General features: G+C 37.8%; 1 protein-coding gene across 2 annotated transcripts; it reads right to left on the bottom strand.

Moving 5' to 3' along the window:
* Positions 1 to 307: 307 nt before the first annotated feature.
* On the bottom strand, positions 308 to 16,426 carry atoh8 (atonal bHLH transcription factor 8). 2 transcript variants are annotated; one of them, XR_003936424.1, is made up of 5 exons: positions 14,279 to 16,426; positions 12,524 to 12,679; positions 9,212 to 9,403; positions 5,557 to 5,628; positions 308 to 3,589 (listed from the first exon to the last, which is right to left on the bottom strand). XR_003936424.1 is itself a non-coding variant. In XM_030145406.1 (4 exons), the coding sequence occupies exons 1-4, from the start codon at positions 14,867 to 14,869 to the stop codon at positions 3,563 to 3,565; spliced, it is 966 nt and encodes a 321-aa protein (XP_030001266.1). In that variant the 5' UTR covers positions 14,870 to 16,425; the 3' UTR covers positions 3,511 to 3,562. The 2 variants fall into 2 exon arrangements, 1 of the variants encoding a protein (XP_030001266.1); XM_030145406.1 differs by lacking the exon at positions 5,557 to 5,628 and having other exon boundaries at positions 3,511 to 3,589; positions 14,279 to 16,425.
* Positions 16,427 to 19,190: the final 2,764 nt, after the last annotated feature.

Below are 19,190 nucleotides of genomic sequence, written 5' to 3'. Positions count from 1 at the left end.
CACCAGTGTGTGAATGAATACCACAATCTAATACTCTATTTAAAGGATTCACTTGTGAATAAGTGATCATATTTTTATCAGTAACAAAATACGTACAAATGGTGGCTTTCTCTGAAGATATGATCTGTTCACATTTACATATTCATCAGGTGAATCAGTAACATGACATTAGCTGTGTCCGAAGAGGGTGAAGTTCATTATTTTATCTTATTTCAAAGGTACAAATACCTTCAGGAAACATAATCATACCAATAATCACAATAATAATCACACCAACAGAGGATTGAGAATTTTTGAGTCAGATGAAAATAATCCAGTTTTTAGTGTTTTCATTCTACTACACAGCAGACACAAATGAATTCTTAGACCAGTTTTTATTGAAAAACCAAAGATCTTCAGAATGAAGAAAGTAAACAAGTCAGTTCAGAGAGGGCTGAAGCCCATACAGTATTTGAATATCAACTTTGTAGTTACTGAATGTCATCATTCATTCAGTAAATGATATTTACCCTCACATTTTTTACTAGTACAAGTACTAGTACATCTGTAACATCTTTTCAATCAGACATCGAGGCTTACACGATTACTATGTTAGCTAAATAAAAATGTACATATGGTATATTCATATTGCTATATGAGAAGTGATAGGGATGTAAAGATTTTTATTCAGTAATTAGTATTTTATTTCATCACAATGGGTTGTTGTTTTGTTTAATAACATTACTGTAATGGTTTGCTCACTTTGGATGCAACCATGTTGTTGGGGTTTTCAAATTCTAATAAAACATCTAGTATACTCTTACCAGTGAGTATAAAACTATAATATTAAAGGTTGAAGTTCATACCAAAATGGTCATTTTGGTTTGGTCTCCTGTACAGTTGGTGAAAGGTCAATGAATGCCCCCTTGGTTCCAAATCTTTGAAAGATGGATAATAAGCTGCTTTATAGTTTATTAGCGCACAGCATTTTTCCACTAGAGACCATCACTGCCCAAAAGAAGAGTTAAGTTGGTAAATACATTCATTCATTCATTCAAAATTCACATCTAGCTGCATCTGGTAGCATAATGTAGCGTAGAAAAAGTACAAAATATATGAGTCTTTCAACAGGTCAATGGTTATTTTGAAGTGAAAATACTACACAGGTCCTGTTCATGATGAAGTTCATTGATGTGTTCATGTGTTCAAACAAAAAGTTCATTGAACTTTTTTGCTAACACAAGTATTTTTTTTAAAGTAACTGTTGGTTGCATTTTGCACAACATATATATAACAGTTAATAACAATTCAAAGACAGCCAATTTGGGGAATCAAAATGCGATTTTTATTTTATTATTATTATTATTGTTTTTTTTTATTACACTTTACTTGCCACACTGGTATAGTATTACTTAAATACATGTTTATAAAAATATGTAATTTTTACATATTTAAAGAGCTAAATAGAGGGTTTTTAAAGTAAAAAATCCCTGACAGATGTTTTTGCTTTTGTGTTTTGTTGGTGTGAATGATGAACAAGAGAGAAAGTAAACAAATCAAGGAAACCATGTGATTGCCTTACATATGCAGAGGCTTAAGCAGACAGATAATGTTATTCCAACCCTGTAGATCTTCTGTCTTTATGACAGTCAATATTGCCATGTAGATGTGGTGTAACTCCTCATTACTGTCATGCTAATTTAGTTTCAAATTAAGTTCTTGGTTGGATGCATGGAAACAGGTGTTCTTTATATACAGGCAGAATGCTGACAGTCTTTTGACAAATCAATGAAAAAAAAAATAAAAAAATTCAGTGGCACTTTAATAAAAGTTGAATAATGTGATGCATGTTTTTCACAATTAATTCCATATTTGTCTACAATAGTTAAAGTACATTCTAGATCTCTCAATGTAAGCTGTAAAATTAAAACAATTCACTGTGTATTTATTTAATCATTGTACATGTTCTTCTGGTGATAAAATGGGTTTTATTGTCAAACTATGACTATTTGATGACTGTTTCATACAGTTCAGATGTTACCTGTTCATATACAGCCAGTCCAGTTTAAAGGTGGAGTAAGCAATTTTAATCCAACACTCTCTCAGTCAAATTTAGTGAATATCTCATGTGCCCTATTTCTTTGTGTTGTGATTATGCCAGAAAAAAATCAGATGATCTGTTTGTACACAGATCTGGCTCTGTAAGAAGATGGAGAAAGAAAAAAAAAAGATGCTCAGACTCCACACACGGGATGGGGGTGTTCCCTGAAGGTCCTGATACAATGCTACACAGATGACAATCTGCTTAAATATTTGTTTCACCATGTTACTTCATAACTGGACCAAAGTATATTTTTGTAGGTTAACCAGGAAATGGCTTTTGGATTATTATAGAAAATATGTTCTGTGGCAAACAACAGTATATGATATGTTTTATTGAGGAAAACAGTCAACAACTTATAGCCACTGATTTATAGTCACTAGAAGTAACACATTAGATTCTAAACAAACTAAACTGCAGTCACAACTTCAGTGTCCTCATCACTTCTAAACAGTAATGTGATTTCCCATCTTCTACTAAATCCTTTCCTCTTTGCATGACCTGATCTGGCAAAACTTTCCTCAATAAGGCTGAACTGGACTATTGCATAGATTTCTTTTGTTAATGTCTTTACCGATCTCTGTAGTTGTCAAGTGCATTTCCTAATCCCAGAAACTGCCTTTAATGAAGTAGAAATAACAGTGACAGGAAGCAACATTTGCACATGTAAAACAAATGAGGTTTCTGGTATTAACTGGGTACTGACATGGCTTCCAGTAGCTAACCTAACTACAAGTGGTTATTGCTATTGGCTTAACGAGTTGTACTGGAACGCAGTCAGCTGGAGTGGGACAGAATTCACAGCTCTGACTTCTGAGCTACATGGAACACAGCTTTACTCCACCTTTAAATGACAGAAAGAAGTGGGGGGAAGGGTTTCCACAGCTTTTGAGGAAACAGGCTGGCAGCATTAGGCTGAACTGTCAGCACACACACCATCACACCCCACACATTCAGTTGGAATTACACTGCAGCTAACATCCACACACTCTGTAAGTGGGTTGTCTAGGCAGAGTATGTGCACACTACCCAAACAAGTCAGGCTACTGAGGTCGAACACGTCTCTAGAACAGAGGTTCACAGATCATTTCAGTTTTCAGATTTCAAAATAGTCAAAGAGAAAGCCCTTACTGAAATAATACACAAGAGCCCAGCCACACTTGGATATGTACAAAAAGTGTAGCTTTGTGTAAACATTGTCAACACTAAGTAATACATCACATTAGTCAAATCAATACGTTGGTTAGCTCATTTATCACTGTAAAGCTCAGCAAATCCTAACATTTAAGTTAAAGGAAGCATATAATGTGGGAAACAACAGCTAAAAACACAAGGAAACAAATGAAAACACGTCTGTCTTCACATGTATTTCATTTGACATTTTTCCCATACCATTTGCTTCTTTGATTGAAGTAACTGTTATTATTTTCCATGTAGAAATCTTGAGAGGTTTGAGAGAAGACTTATGTTGCAGCAAAAATGTCACACATCTTCTGGAATCCTCCCAACCTGTCAACACAAAACAAAAATTATGTTCAATAAAATGCACAAAACAATCTCAAAGGCAAAGCTATGCAACACACACACACACATAGAAGTATAATTACGTTCTGTAATGATTTAAAGGTTGTGTATTTAATGACATGATTCAGCAACAACACTTTCTGACTGGGATAAAAACATATATAAGTCAGTCAATCAGTCAGTCAAATAAAGCTTCTCATGGTCTATATAAACTTCTTCAAATAACAAAGCAATACAGCAGTAGAAACTGTTAAATTGCCAAATATTTAACATTAATACTAGGAGGCACAGACAGGATTTCACCCTTTGATCTTTGGATTGAGAATCAAACACCTGAAAACACCAATGAAATGTTGGTCCGTGAAGTTTTGACATGTGGAACAAATTTTACAGCTTAGATACTTGGATTAAACATGGTAGTTTTTGCACTGCATCTGCTACTTTGCTGCTTGAACCATCAAATATCTGCTATTTTTGCATCATCATTTGTTCTTGTAGTCCTCTTAATAACTAGCAGATATGGCCAAAAATGTGTTTTGTGAGGTCAGATAACCTTGACCTTTGATCTACAAAATGTAACATGTTTATCCTTGAGTCAATGTTTTTGCCGAACTGTACCGCAGTCCATTACACCACTTCTGAGAATTCATATTTCTAATGGACAAACACGAAGGCAACTAAAAAATACCTCTCCTATCACTGTTATCATTTTGGGTTGCATTAATCATATTGATGAACCCTTGAATGAATTTGTTTTCCATAAGCTTGAGTCAGCATCCACTGATCACCAATGAAAAAATAAAACGGACACAAGATAGCTGTAGTGGCATCAAATCTCTCTAAAAAAGCCAGTAAAATTTGTAGACATCTTCTGAAAAGTTGCAAAAAAAAGAAAATGTGAATTATATACATTCCCATAATTTCATGGGTTTACAACCAATGAACTAGGCTGCATGATGCTGAAGGTATGATTGTACAGGCTACAGTTTCTATGGGAAACCAGAGTGCACAGTGAGTGGACCATAAATTCAACAAGAAATGCATTGGATTAGAAACTCTTAGTCTGGTTGTTTGTTTGATTTGATTTCTGACCTGACAACAGTCTCAGCTGCCATGTTAACAACTTGATTTTCAATGAAGAGGACTCATGTTTTTTCCCCTATGTTCAGTCCTGAATTCTTCAGCACCTCTCCTGTTCCTATACAGTAGCAACCATGTGCAACAAGTGGTGTTGGTTAACGTCTACAAAGGACTCTAAAGCAAACTTCAAGAAGGACACAAGGATACACAAATGTTACCTTAAGGCTATTTATGGTCCATCTTAAGAGGTAGGCAGTATTACAACAGTTTGTTCGCTCAGTTAATCTCACTGACAGAAAATTATTTCAGTGCATCTCTATACAATTTGCCACACAACTTATTTCACCAGTACCCTGAGCATATGTTTAGTATTTTAATGGCTAAAGTCAAAATTTTGCAGTAACATAGGGATACAAAAATACATGTCGGTGTCTTGCGGACACTTGTTGACTTAATGCATTCTGCTGCCCCTTACTCTAACCATTACAATGGAATGCCTAACCTATCCTTAACCCTGAAAAAGTCATTTAAAGTTGAGCAGACTAGCCTAAATGTCCTAACAATGCCAAACATCCTCCTGAAATTTGTCCATGCAACTATACAAAGACATGTGTGCTCCACCCAAACCCCTGTGGCTCTCTTTCTGTCTTTTCACCAGCTGCTGCTGTCTGACAGACTGATGATGACTGTGTTTTTTCCCTTCCTTGCTTCAAAGTATGTTGCAGCAGATGGCCTGGAAAGGCAGAGTGGGGGAATGTGTTGGAGAGGCTGCTGGGGAATGTGCCAAGTGTGTGTGTGTGTGTGTGTGTGTGTGTGTGTGTGTGTGTGTGTGTGTGTGCGCGTGTGTGTGTGTGTGGTTTCAGTTCGCGTGCCTTCTCGCTGCCCTCTGCCCTTCATGGCGCCAGCTCCACTTCCCCTCCACTCTAAACATCTGGTGTCTGGGACTTTGAGAACACACACACACACACACACACACACACATACACACACACACACACACAGGCGTGTACACAAGGAGAAACAGCCAACGAACAGGGAAAAAGCTGTCAGCTAGTTTCCAACGAAAAAAGCAATATGCCTGTGCAAGCTGTATATCGGATCTCATAAATGATGATAAAAAATGCTTACTAACAGTACAAACTATTTATTTTTTTAACACAATTTGTAGATGCTGAATGTACTCAAATAGCTCTGTGAGTCATGTTACTTTCTGACTTTAACATTCAACTTGTTAAAAAATAACTGTAACACCATGATGATTTGGACAAAGGCAGGGTCAGTAGTTCAAGTTTGATGGAAAGGACAATAAAAAAATGAGAAAATAAAAAAATAAGCTCACTTTAAAGGGTTTTGCCTTTTTCAGAAAGTGTTCATGCAGTCAATGGGAAGTGGAAACACCTTTTTCTGGTAAATTGTCACATAGTGAACATTGACATCACATGACTTATCAGCTGGGGGTTTTCTGGTTGACCTCATTAAGTGTGAAAATGTGGCTGGTCCTAGCTATATGTAATGTGCACTGATGGCTTCCTAAATTAATCCACAAAAAAACCCAGCACATTCATTTCAGATGGAAAACAACAACAGAATGCTCTATGTTAGCTCAGTGTGCTTATAGCGCCACTCTCTTGACAGCATCAGGCAGTCTAATTTATTCTAATGTATTCATTCCAAATCCGTATATGGAAACAGACATAATTCACATTTCATGTTTTGTGACTTTTCAAAAGTTTGAATCTAATTTGCATAACACATTAAGAAAACATGGCCTCTGGTGACAACCTCCAAGTCCATGTTTGCCATAAATTCCCATATTTTTTTTGTCTCAACCCAAAGAGACAATAGATAACAATGGAAGATGCACCACATCACTGCAGTCTGCTCTAGAAAAAAATTAAACATAACTGACGCATTTACTGGGGCTTCCGTCTTCCTACAATGACACATGTTGTGACCACAGTCCATATTGGCCACACATAGACGAGTCCACCATGTATACTAATGTTGCTTTGACAACCCATTTTACTTGTGGTGGCCCCAAGTAAATCCACAAGAAGTGGATGGAGGAACCAACACAATCTCCCATGACATTAAACTGGAATTTGAAACTAGAATTTTGGTGATCAACTTGCAGGAGCCAGATGTGATCATATTTGGAACTGGGGGAATGCAAAGGGTGAGCTAAAGCTAGATGTTAGTTTACACTTAACACACACTGCATAGCCAAATCAAATACATTTTATTCAATGAACAGAAGCTCTGAAAGTCTGACCCACCAGCTGAGTGAGCTGTCAGTAAAAGCTGATCATGTCAGATATCAAGCTTTCTGTTTGTCCTAAAATATTATCAATGAAGCAATAACGCAAAGATGGACCAAAAACACTAATTAGAGGGTCTATTAAAATGATTGACACCAGAATGATTTTTGGAAAATAAATATTGACTTTGTGTTTGTTGGGAAATCTATGGGAGCCAGGCCTGTTTGGAATGAGAATCTAGTGGCTGTCAGCGGTATTACACTTTGAGATATTTCTGCATTGACCTCAGTTTTGAGCTTCAGTCCTTACCCCTTGGCTGCCAGTTGAGCCATCTGTAAACAGTTTCTCGTCTCCACGCACACTGAATCAAAACCTGATCATGTCAGGAGGACAGATTGTTGTTGGCTTTTTGTGCAGTCAAGGAGGTTGTCCAGATGTCCAGAACAGAATTGCTGTTAAGTTCATGACTAGTCAGTATACTAGTCAGTACATGTCTGTATAATTGTGTCAAAAACTGATAAAGTCAAGTTAGTTAATGACGTTAACGCTGTCAGTCTGAGTGACCCAGCTATTCATATAATGTATTAGCAAACACGTGAATAGCCTAGTTGGTAAGGATAATTGTAGAATTAACAAAAAGAATAAAAGACAGTGAAGTAATGGAGATGTACATACTGGGATTAATTTGTGACATAAGAAGACTTGTGAATTGGAATGTGTTCACCAGAACAACTTATATATGGTATAACTTTTAATAAATTACCGTATTCACAAAGGTGTTAAATTCAAGCTTTCAGAAAGGTGAAGACACCTTGAACACAAATGAAACTGATGAAATCTATCTAAAAAAAAAAAGAGAGAGAGAGAGAAATCACCTTTGGGAAAAATCTATTGGACATGTATTTCAACTTTTCATGTTGGATGAAGTCCCACGGTTGAATATAGACAGGTTCATGACCGATAGTGCAACCATCCACCAGGGAACCATTCACATACTTTGGCTTCACTTTGAGGGAGCTGTTGTGTCATCCATACAATCAATGGCTGAAAGCAAATGTCCACACTTGACTGCACTTGCAAACTCAAGGACTTTCTAAGCATTTTGAGAGGATCCCATTTACCTGCAGACTACAGCAGTGTTTGCTCAGAAAATTACCCATACTTCATAGCAATATAGATGCCACAAAAATCAACTCTTGTACTCTTATAAGTACAAGTAATCATGTTGGTCATTTTTAAACATCCATCCTGACTTTTTCTGCAATTAATATATTTGGTTTCCTGGTACCTCTTCTATTTTCTATAAAACTATCTTTAACACTAAACAAAAAACAGCAATGTATGAGCAGAACCAATAAGAAAGAAATATGAGATGTATGGATGATATTCTTTCTGTTATGATGATTAACTAGTTAACAGTTTGCATTAGATATTAAATAAGGAGAATGCATTTGCAGTAGGTCTGCATTAACAAACAGAATCAACCTCAAAACAAAAGGAAATTAAAAAGAAAGAAAAAAGCTATGAGCTGACAAAAGATGCATCTCTTATTACTTGCAAAATGGTTTTAGTGCTGCCAGAGCCACCAAAATGTACTTTCTACATATTTACTCAATCAGTACACCTCGCAAGTGTGATCAATCCAGTCATTTGTGAGTTCTCACAGACTCAACACAAGATGACCATTGTACATGGGAAGCAAAACGGTTTCTCACAGATTCAGCAAGAAAATGAGCCAGATCGCTACAACATAAACTTCTCCAGTCCACCAGGGTTGTTTTCAAGAATGAGTACAATCGATGGATGGAGGTAAAGGCGACATTTGGGTTCAGCGCTCACAAAGAGACAGACAAATTGCTGCTGCGTGGAATTCCCATCCCTACAATGCACTACGTGGCAAAATTTCCGAAAAGGCTTGAGTGACATTTTGGTTTATTATGTAAACTAGTGAACTGTGTTTATGATGGAGTCATCTTCAAAGTTGTTCACCGTGAGGGAAGTGATTCAGGTGCGTAAGCACAGAAAGACTAATGGATTAGTGATAATTAGTCTATCACTGGGGTTTTACAGATTTTAAGAAAAAAAAACTGATGAAAGTCATTTGCTGCTTTAAGGTTGATGCAAAACAGCAATTTTGTATGTTACATAAAGAGTGATGTGTCTGTTGGAGAGCTATTTGTCTTCAATTTCTCTTCCTGTTTCTCACTGATGTTGAGGAAGATCCAAAGTCAGAGAATGTGAGGTAAAAAAGAAATGAGTTCCAGCTCACCTTTCTCTTCTTGCTGCGGCCCTCAGCCTGTAGGGTCCTGGTACACTGCTCCACACAGTGAGAGAAACTCAGGCTGCTGTGGTCTGAGCTGTAGTCCAGCTCTGCCAACTGAGCCAGAGACAGAATGTAGTTGCAAGCTATACGTAATATGGCCAGTTTGGAAAGCTTCTGTCCGTAGGAGTAACACGGCACCTGTGGAGAAAGAAATGAATGAAGAAGAGGAAGAAGGGACAGGTGGGCATTCCGTCACTTTCCTGCAGTGGAAACAGAGAATTCAGAGTTGAAGCTGTATTCCCTCTGATCATGTGCAGGATGTTGTGCACGTTCTTATTTTGAAAACAAAATATAAAATTTTTGAAAAAGCAAAATCACAAGTAAAACAAAAAATTGTGTTTTTGTTTGCTCATACAGCTTTTTATTGCAAACACATACATATAGCACTTATATGTGTTTCTTATATTAATTCAGTGTAATAATGTCAGTAAATCTGTTTCCTGTGCACTTATTCACATTTACCTTTTGAACCAAAATTTCTATTGCAATCTCCTGTTACTCCATTTTCAAAGTCCCCTTTCAACGTGAAAGAAAACAACCATGTTATTTCAGTGCTATTTGGTGTTATTTATCCATTTTAACGTCGAAACACTAGACAGTGTGTACATTCTCATTTTCTAGCACAGAGCAATGACGGATCCAGAAAAATGGGGGGGTGGGGGGGGGGGGGGTGGATGGGGGGGTCTACGGTTGGTGCCCCAGTGGTGATTCAAGGGAGTGAAGGGTAGCAAAATTAACATTATAAATTCTTCAAATCCCATAAAACTGCTTTTAAAAAAATATCATAAACTTTTTTTTATTATTATTAACATACACTAATAAAACTAGAAGCACTCGGAGAGCGCAGACCTCCGCCAAGGCTGATCAGTGGCCCCCCCCGTGGGCCCCCCCACGCCAAGGGGGTTATGTTTTTGCCAGGGTTTGTTTGTTTGTTTGTCTGTCTGTCGGTCTGTCTGTTTGTCTGTCCGTTAGTGTGCAACATAACTCAAAAAGTTATGGACAGATTTTGATGAAATTTTCAGGGTTTGTTGGAAATGGGCCCCCCCACCCCCGATCACCACCAAAATTTAATAATTTCTTCCTTATCCCATTTCCAACAAACCCTGAAAATTTCATCAAAATCTGTCCATAACTTTTTGAGTTATGTTGCACACTAACGGACAGACAGACAGACAGACAGACAGACAGACAGACAAACAAACAAACCCTGGCAAAAACATAACCTCCTTGGCAGAGGTAATTAATACAGTTTAACCTCACTAATGTGACCACTCTTGGAACTAAAGTAAAGAATTGGCTTTAATAAAGTTGGCTTCAGTTATGGCATTGAATTCCATTACGTTTCGAAATAAGCTGTGCCAGGCACAACAAACCCTGCCCCTTGCACATATTGTAGCTTATTTTGACATCAATCCTGCTGATATCATCATGTCTATGCGTGTGCTGATGTCATATCAATTGCCTCTATATATGTGCCAAGTTTGAAGTAAATGGAAACAAAATTTATGTTTTATAGACATTTGAAATTTTGCCCATTATAAGTAAATGTTAAAAAAAAAAAAAGATTCTGAAAATTCATTAAAAAAATTGGAACTTTGACCTACTTTTACCAAAATGTAATCAGATCTATTCTGGGTCACTAGCAATATATAAACCCAATTTGGTATGAATTCAACCAATAGTTTTGGTGCTAGAGTGTTAACAAACAGAAAAAAACAAACAGAACTGGTTGCGCAGTGCCAAGGGCACCAGTAGGTAAATCCACCATCGTAGAGGGACACTCCACACCCTGGAAAAACTCTTTTAAACACTGGCAACCTCCACCTCTGTAGTTAACCCTTTAACCCCTGACGTGTCTGTAGTGAGCATTCTGAATGTATGATTCATTTTAAATATTCATAAAAACTCAACAGGAAAAATTTCAAAACATGCTAATAGAATCGAGCATGCTCAGTGCAATCCTCGCCACCTGTGGAATAAGGGGCAAAACACAGAGCAGTGAGTGAGACCGACTTGCTATAAAAATAGACGATTTCTTGTATTTTTTGGTTTTTACTGTTGTTTGCAGTGTTGTGGTGATTTTCCTTTATTTTTTTACTGTGTTTTTACCGAGTTTTGACTGTGTAGCTGCTTTTGGAGTTCAACCAGGTACTAAAAATTAAAAAATTTGCAACAAAAAAAAGCTGAATTAAAACAAAATCAACAAAAGTTATTAGAATATTCATAAGCGTAAGAAATTAAACAAAAAATAAACATATGAATGAAAATTAGCAAAAATGAACAAATATGAAACCAAAATCAACAAAATGAGCAAAAAGAACAAAAATAAGTGAAAATTAATCAACAAAATCAACTGAAATGATCACTTACAGGTGTGTTCTAGTGTTGAGGTGATTGTCCTTTCTTTTTTTTTTTTACTGTCTTTGCTGAGTTCGTTCCATTGTAACTGCTTTTTGGCATTCAACCAGATGCCAAAAAGTAGCTGGACTGATTTCGAAAAAAAGAGCCCAAAACAAAAACTACTGGCCCCAAATTCAAATCGTTGTTGTTGTTCAGTGTGTTTCAGTTCACAGTTCATATTATACATCCTAAATCTCTTATTGATGTATATTCTGAGTGCCTTATTTAGTAAAAACCTGTCAAACTTTAGTTCCTTTCTTTGTCTTTTTCTGCTATTCCACCTGTTTCGACCCTCAAACACAGTAAAGCAAAACCACTGAAGAAAAGGAACACAAGCACATACTCACAAGCAGCTTTTATAACACTCCTACAGACGCAAATTCACAGCAGCACATCTACCTGGAATCAGGGCTCAGGGGTAAAAGGGTTAATGGACAATTGCCTTTATTAGATAGGGAGTGCAGGGTGAGAGGAAAGTTCAGAGACCAATTAACATGGGGGTTTATGGGAAGTGACTCAATTTTGGAGCCACTCCCAAATGGACGTTCAAGGAAAAGCAATATTTGACAATTCTACACTGGCTTCAATTTTCATCCCTGGACATTGTCTCTTGGTCTGCACATATACTTTACTCCTTGAAACATGTTTATTTTCTAGCTAGCCCATGTGAAAGTAATGTGGAAGTTGTTAGGAAGCATACTGGTGCAAAAACAAACCCCTAACCCAATAACAGTGCATGAGCACTGACACAAGATTGACAGTAATACTTCTGGCCTGGTGTAAAATGCAAAGTGACTTGACCACCCACTGTGGCTCCAATCACTGAAAATGGATTTTAAAGAGCACTGTCAGTCTGACCTGCTTCCTCAGAGCCTCAAATGCTGCACTGATTGTGTGGACTCGGGTCCTCTCCCGGGCATTGGCCAGAAGCCTTCTGGTTTGCTGAATGGCTTTAACTTCTGGAAGACGCCCAGTTACTTCAGAACTCATCCCAACTCTCTTCCGGGGAGACTCCTTAGAGCAGAGGAGAGAGTCATGAGAGTTTAGATTACAAGAGTCTTGATAAATCACAAAAAGTGGACATCAGCTATTCTGTGTAACCTACAAAAGCTCAAAGATATTTCAATCTAGAACAGTAATTGTCACCTGTACATCTGTACTACTATACTATATAGTTGTACTATCTGCACAACTATAACCAAGCCATGTTTAATGTTGCACTTTAATTAGCTACAACTGTTTCAAGATGAGAAATATACTTAAAATGGATTTAAGGAAATATATTTGTTTGAATCACGCAAAACTGACATATATTAAGCCTTCTTTTAAACCCACAGATTGTACCTGGATTACTGAAAGAGTACTTCAATAGCTCATTTTCAGGATATTTGCTGTTATTTAGAGAATTTAGAGGATACAAGCTAGACTAAAATCCTTTTTTGTATTGTATGACTGTCAAAAGCCAATAAACTAGTAGGAATCAGACTGAAAGTGTGAAGACGCTACAGTAATAGTCAGTAATGGAAGAAAAACTCAGATCCATTACTTAACTAAAACTAATAATACCACTAAATGTAAAAGGTAATGCCATCTAAGCATTATTAATGAAAGGTACTTTAAAGAATCAAAAAGCGCAATGGCTCAATATGTAGAATGGGTCCTTTCATACATTTTCTTATCACTAAGTGCCAAGTACTGTACAGCAAGGCAGATGAGTAGCATTGTCTCATATCAAGGATGATATTTTTCATCAAAGTGGTTGTTGAGTTATCAGACAAATCTAGAGCAGTATTTGCCTTTGAGATGTAATAGACTAGAAGAATACAAAAGCATAAAGTGGAAATACTCAAGTAAAGTAGAATACCTCTCATTTGTACATTAAGACATTAAAGTACACTACTTGAATAACTTTACCACATTTGTGTCAAATTGATTCCTCTTCAGTGGAAACAGGATTTTTGGGGTGGACATGAGTACCCTAGAGAATAGCTTTGCATAGGTCTGCTGGCCTTCAATCATACAGGCTGATAGAGGTTGGTCAGAGGTCACCAGAAATATGACTATTTGATATGTTGAACTTGTACTGATGGAGGCTGTAAAGCTGACACAATACTTTTAAAGTCAGGGTTAAAAAGCAGAATGTGACCAAACACTCCTAAAAAAAAATAATGCATGACCATAAGATGCATTGATCACATATTTTGTTGAGCAACAGCCAAGAGGCAAAAGGGTTATATATTTAATAGTTTGTGAGAAAACAACAGTAAGTAATATGTCAAAAATACTGAATTATCAACCAACCATGCATATTTTTGGGGCTAATAGCCATTAATTGGCTATCAACTTGTTCCAATTCTTTATCACATTGGCCCTTAAAATATCCACTTTTAGTTGACCTCTACAAAGATGTAATCAAAACCAAAGCAGGAAACAAAAGTTAAGACTACTGAAAATGTCACAACAATAAGAACTGCTCCAAAAGCATCAAATCCTTACATTAATGACATTGGGGTTAAGACATAAATCAGTTGTCAGGACAGTTGCAGACTAATTTTTTGTGGGCTGATTAATTGCTTTTGCTTCTTGAAGACATTTCTTCCTGTATGTATTCACCTTTGGAGAGAGGCCTTGGGGCTCCACATGCTCATGACACTGGACTGTGTGGGACAGCTGTGGGCCAGGCTCCAGGTGGAAGTCCTGGTGGCTGGGTGAGTGGCTGCTGCTGCTCACAGAGGACAGGGGGAAGGTGGATCGCAGGCCAACTTTGAGTCTGTTGGACAGTGGCTGGGAGATGGCTGCAGGCCAGTGGGAGATCTCCAGGTTGGAGAATGGAGAGGCAGGTAACTGGGACAGTTTGGCGGTGATGGCAGGCATGGTACTGCTGATCCTCATGTCTAAGGCGCAGCTCTGGGCCAAAGTCTGAGCTTTATCTTCAGGGTTTCCTGGGAGAAGACTTCCTGTCACCTCCTTTGACACAGCAGGCTGTGTGTGCAGTGGAGCCAAGGTGTCGTCTACTGAGTCCACATCAGACATGTCCCCTGAGTACGTCTTCATCCTCACAGGCTCTGGGCTCCTGAACAGCCTTTTAGGCTCACGGGACTTCCTCTTAAACTTCTTGTTAATACCAGGCACAGAGATCAGGACTGGCTCTGTTTGGTTCATTGATCTGTTCAAGGTACTGCTTAACAAATGAGGGTTCTTCATTGCCCACACAGTCTAACCAACATGTAAAAAGTCAAACAAGATATAACAAAAATTGTGAATGTGTCAAATAAAATGTGTTACTCACTACAAGCAAGTAGTTTTCCTACTTAAGTTTTCCTCATTATAACCATATAATTGTTAATAACAAAACAAGGTTTTTGCACACTTATTTATGTATATTTCTTTAATTATCATATTGATAATATATTGTCTAGCACATATTGTACAAATTGCTGTTCTAATTGTGTCTTAATAAAATGTTGTAATATGTATATTTGACATATATATTCAGAGCTGTATGTGTTTGTATATTTAGAGCTTTATAGCCTACATATATATATTTCTTTCTTTCCTATTACTTTCTATTATACTTCCATGGAGCAGCTGTAACACATAATAATTCCCCTGGGATCAATAAAGTATTCTGATTCTCATTGTTTTAGTAAACTCTCACCTGAAAAAATTTTGTTAAAGATTCAAGGTACAGGTTTCAGTCCTTAAAACTGTTCAGAACCAACACATACTGAACCAGAATGTGTTTTGTTCAAGTGTGCACAAACCCCACAAAACTCTCTACCTTCCTCACAAACCTTCTGCTGCCAACTGTGTAAGTCAAGCTGTTCAGCTGCACTGACAGAAGCTGCACAGTTGTGTGTGTTACTTTAATTTTGCCAGCAGGTTTTCTGTGGCTCCACTCTGTCTACATAGCAGCATCCTGAATAATCCACATTGGTACACAAAGCTGTGTAACATCTGCTATTACGCACAAGTCGTCCCTCTGGATCGAGTCTTGCTCAGAGCTTTTCCCCAGCAGCTTTAAAGGTTTCTTTCTGTGTGCAGCAGTCCAGCCTCTGTGCTCTGACTCCGTGTTACAGTTGAGCTGTCTGAGAGTGGCTCCAGTCAGTCTGCATAGCAGCACTGTGAATAACCCACACTGATACACAAACTGAGCACAGAGCAGCTGCAGTGGAGCTGCGGCTGCTGGACAGAATAATGGAAATGGCACAGAACCAGAACCAGAAGGGCAATCCGACAGAGCTGAATCCCAGCCTCCTCTGCAGGGCAGTCAAACCCGGAGTCACAGTTTTGCAGGTTTAGGAAACAGAATCTTAGAGGATTAGCTGCTTCTGCCAAACAGTGACAGCACCCACAACTCAAGCCGTGACAAAGTGGTCCAGTCCAGTCCAGTCCACTTCCACCAGGTTTGGCTTCAGGTGACAGTGACGAACACTGTCAGACCCAGAACCGAGCCGTCCGTCTGTGACGTTCAGGGCCCCTGGGTAAACAAAGCCACAGCATTCCTCTGTTTGTCCGCCTCCCGGAGGACGTCCGCCTGTCGGTACGTTAACCCACTGGGACAGGCACCGGGGTTAGTGTCCGCCGGTTGCGTCCTCTTCAGGTGACAGCTGTAGACCGGCTCCAGCGGGTCTGTCGGGATCCCGGTTGTCCGCCCCGCTGGAGTCAGAGCAGCGCGTGCAGCGTTCAGGACCTGCTTAGAACACAGAGCGGACGGCACGGGGGGCTCGCGCTTCTCTCACTGCTGGCGTCTGACTGGCTGGAGATGTCTCGAGACCCACGGAGAGAGAGAGAGAGAGAGAGAAAGAGAGAGAGAGAAAGAGAGAGAGAGAAAGAGAGAAAGAGAGAAGAGAGAAGAGAGAGAGAGAGAAGAGAGAGAGAGAGAGAGAGAGAGAGAGAGAGAGGTCTCATTCTGCTTTGTTTTAGAACGAGGCGCCATTTGAGGTGAAACTTTACTTGAACCTTTTTAAAAACGGAATATTCATGCTCATCTTCTATGCAGTGCAACCAAATCACAGCAGATGAGCCTCAAGCCACACTTGTTTGCATGAAAAAGGATTTTGTTTCCCAACTTTCTTGACACATTTGTGACTCCAATTTAAAATCACAAAAGTACAAATAGTAGAAAGTACAAATACTTTTTTTTTTTTTTTTTTTTTTTTTTTTTTTTTTTTTTTTTTTTTTTTTTTTTTTTTACTGTACTTAGAGTTTCCAAGTTATATTTTTTTTTACTTTTACAGTCTATACTTTAACACGAATATCTGTACTTTTCACACTACATTTTCAGAAAACAGACGTTTCTCTTTACATTTGAGAGGAAATAACCATTATTTTTATGACCATTGTGAATCAAAACCAATTACATTTGGAATGGATGGGACAACACAAAGGAGACAATCCAGACAGATGTGTCCATTGGTGCATATCACTATCCTACAGCAAACGCAGCAAGACAAAAACATAGACAAAAAAGACAAACGATGCAGAAAAAAAAAAAAAAAAAGCCTACAAAATATGTGAAAAGACATGCAAGACCCAACAAGGCAAAAATTTACATTAAACAAATAATATTTTGCACCAAGATAAAGAAAATGAGCCCAATTTTTGTTGTTATTTAGGAAGACAATAATGATATAAAAGACAATAAAATGAAGCAGACATAAAAAGGAGACGGGTGCACAGAAAAATAGCCAAAACTGAAAACATTGCAAAAAATGTCCAATGGGAACATACTGTGAAAATGATTCAACCCACCCCTTATTTGGAGCCACTTCATTACTTACGCATGCTTTAATGTAGAAACATGGTTGAAATTCTAGGTCCATGGCTATTTTGTTGATTGTAACATACTTTCTTAAACTCACCTTTTTCAATTTTCAAAAATTTTTAAATTTCACCTTCACTTGTGGATGAAGTGTTTTCTTGTTTGAACTAAGTTTACCAAAGTCTTAGCTTCACAAAAGATGTGGAATATATGAATAAAATAACAAGTAAGTGTAGAAAACATGTCTAAAATGAAATTTTGTAATATCAATTTTTGAGCATAAATGTCATTTTCCCCAAATGTCTCTAATGTGAGATAAATGGGGCTGAATAATGACTTCACATTACATATTATCATATTCATCAGATGTCTGCAAATGAGAAAGGAGTATTATTATTATTATTACTATTATTATTATTATTATTATTATTATTATTATTATTGACAAATCAGATAATACATACATATTGTATGTTAATTAAAATCATCATTAAAATCATGCCATGCAGTATAACAAATCCTGTCCAGCTACAAACAGAGGGTGACATCTAATTTTTTGCAGGTCTATTTCTCCCCATACCTCTCCAGACAAAATTGTAATAGGGGAGGCTTTAGTCATTCCAGGGTTCCGGGAGGTTGGTAAAAGTTGATGGATGAAGGATTCAACCGATTACGTATGCACAATTTGAGGCAAAGCTATGTGCGCATTGCTCTGTGATTGGCCCTCTGACTCCAGCTGTGAATCACATGGGACACCTCTGGAGTGAGTAATGGAAATATGAGATTCTCCATTTACAGAAGTATTTGAACTGCTTTTCTACAGTAACAAAAAACGAAACAAAAAAAAACATAGCACAGACAGAAAACATAGTAAAACCATCACGAAAACATGCAAAGCATGCGCCTTCCTTAGAGGGTGTTTAAAACTGTCATATTTCAGGTTTTGAAGATGGAAAAAATGCTTTTTTTGCTGGAGCTTTGACACATTCATAGGATGTCCATAAAATTAATTGTATATTATTCCCACAGCAATTTACCACAGATGCACCTGTGGCAGGGATTTGTGCCAAATGAGCATTAAGGGTACTTGACCTGAGATCTTTTTAACAGAAAAGGCATTTACACGTGGACCAGATTACTTATTTGATGGTACAAATAAAGCAGAGAAGACCAGAACAACTCCTGGAAAAAAAATATTGACGCAGTATTTTTAGAGAAATATCCACTCTAAATTTGAGGGAGCCAGGGTTTTTTTGGAGCCAACCCCAGAGGCCATCAGTAGTATTACAACTTTAAGATGCTTTGGCAGTGGCCTCATTTTGGAGCCGAGGGCCTTGCCTTTGTTCACCACTCACTTGATCTTGACCAATACCTTAGTGTCTGCTTCTCACGCTGTCATCACATTATCTAAGCTACAGTATGTCTGAGCTTTTCTAATTGAAACCTTTCTCTACCTGGGATGCTCTGGGCTGGATGACCATCCTCAGTGTCCTCTAGGTGTTGGTCATCCCTCTGAGATGCTGGGCTGGACTTGGCCTACTCTAAATTTGACTTCCTGGCCTACAGAAATTAAAAACTCACTTATTTAAGTACTTAATAAGCTAATTTGAGTTGAAGTTTGAACTACTTTTTTTTTTGCAGCTTACCATAACACAGTTTTCCATCAGATAGATTTGATGTTGTTGAAATTTCTTCCTCTGTGGAGTAGTTTGTAGGTTTTTCAAAGTAATTGTCCCAGTATCACTGAATATTATCAGAGAC

The sequence above is a fragment of the Sphaeramia orbicularis genome, chromosome 10, assembly GCF_902148855.1.
Source record: "Sphaeramia orbicularis chromosome 10, fSphaOr1.1, whole genome shotgun sequence".
NCBI classification, from domain to species: Eukaryota; Metazoa; Chordata; class Actinopteri; order Kurtiformes; family Apogonidae; genus Sphaeramia; species Sphaeramia orbicularis.
This window is presented reverse-complemented; position numbering and strand designations above follow the sequence as displayed.

Excerpts from the sequence above, each read along its gene's own strand:
- atoh8 (XM_030145406.1), bottom strand. The coding sequence starts at position 14,869 with ATGAAGAACCCTCATTTGTTAAGCAGTACCTTGAACAGATCAATGAAC. Across the intron at positions 9,404-12,523 it reads TTGAGGCTCTGAGGAAGCAG|GTGCCGTGTTACTCCTACGG; the intron begins GTCAGACTGACA and ends CTTTCTCCACAG. Across the intron at positions 3,590-9,211 it reads GCCGCAGCAAGAAGAGAAAG|GTTGGGAGGATTCCAGAAGA; the intron begins GTGAGCTGGAAC and ends TTGTGTTGACAG.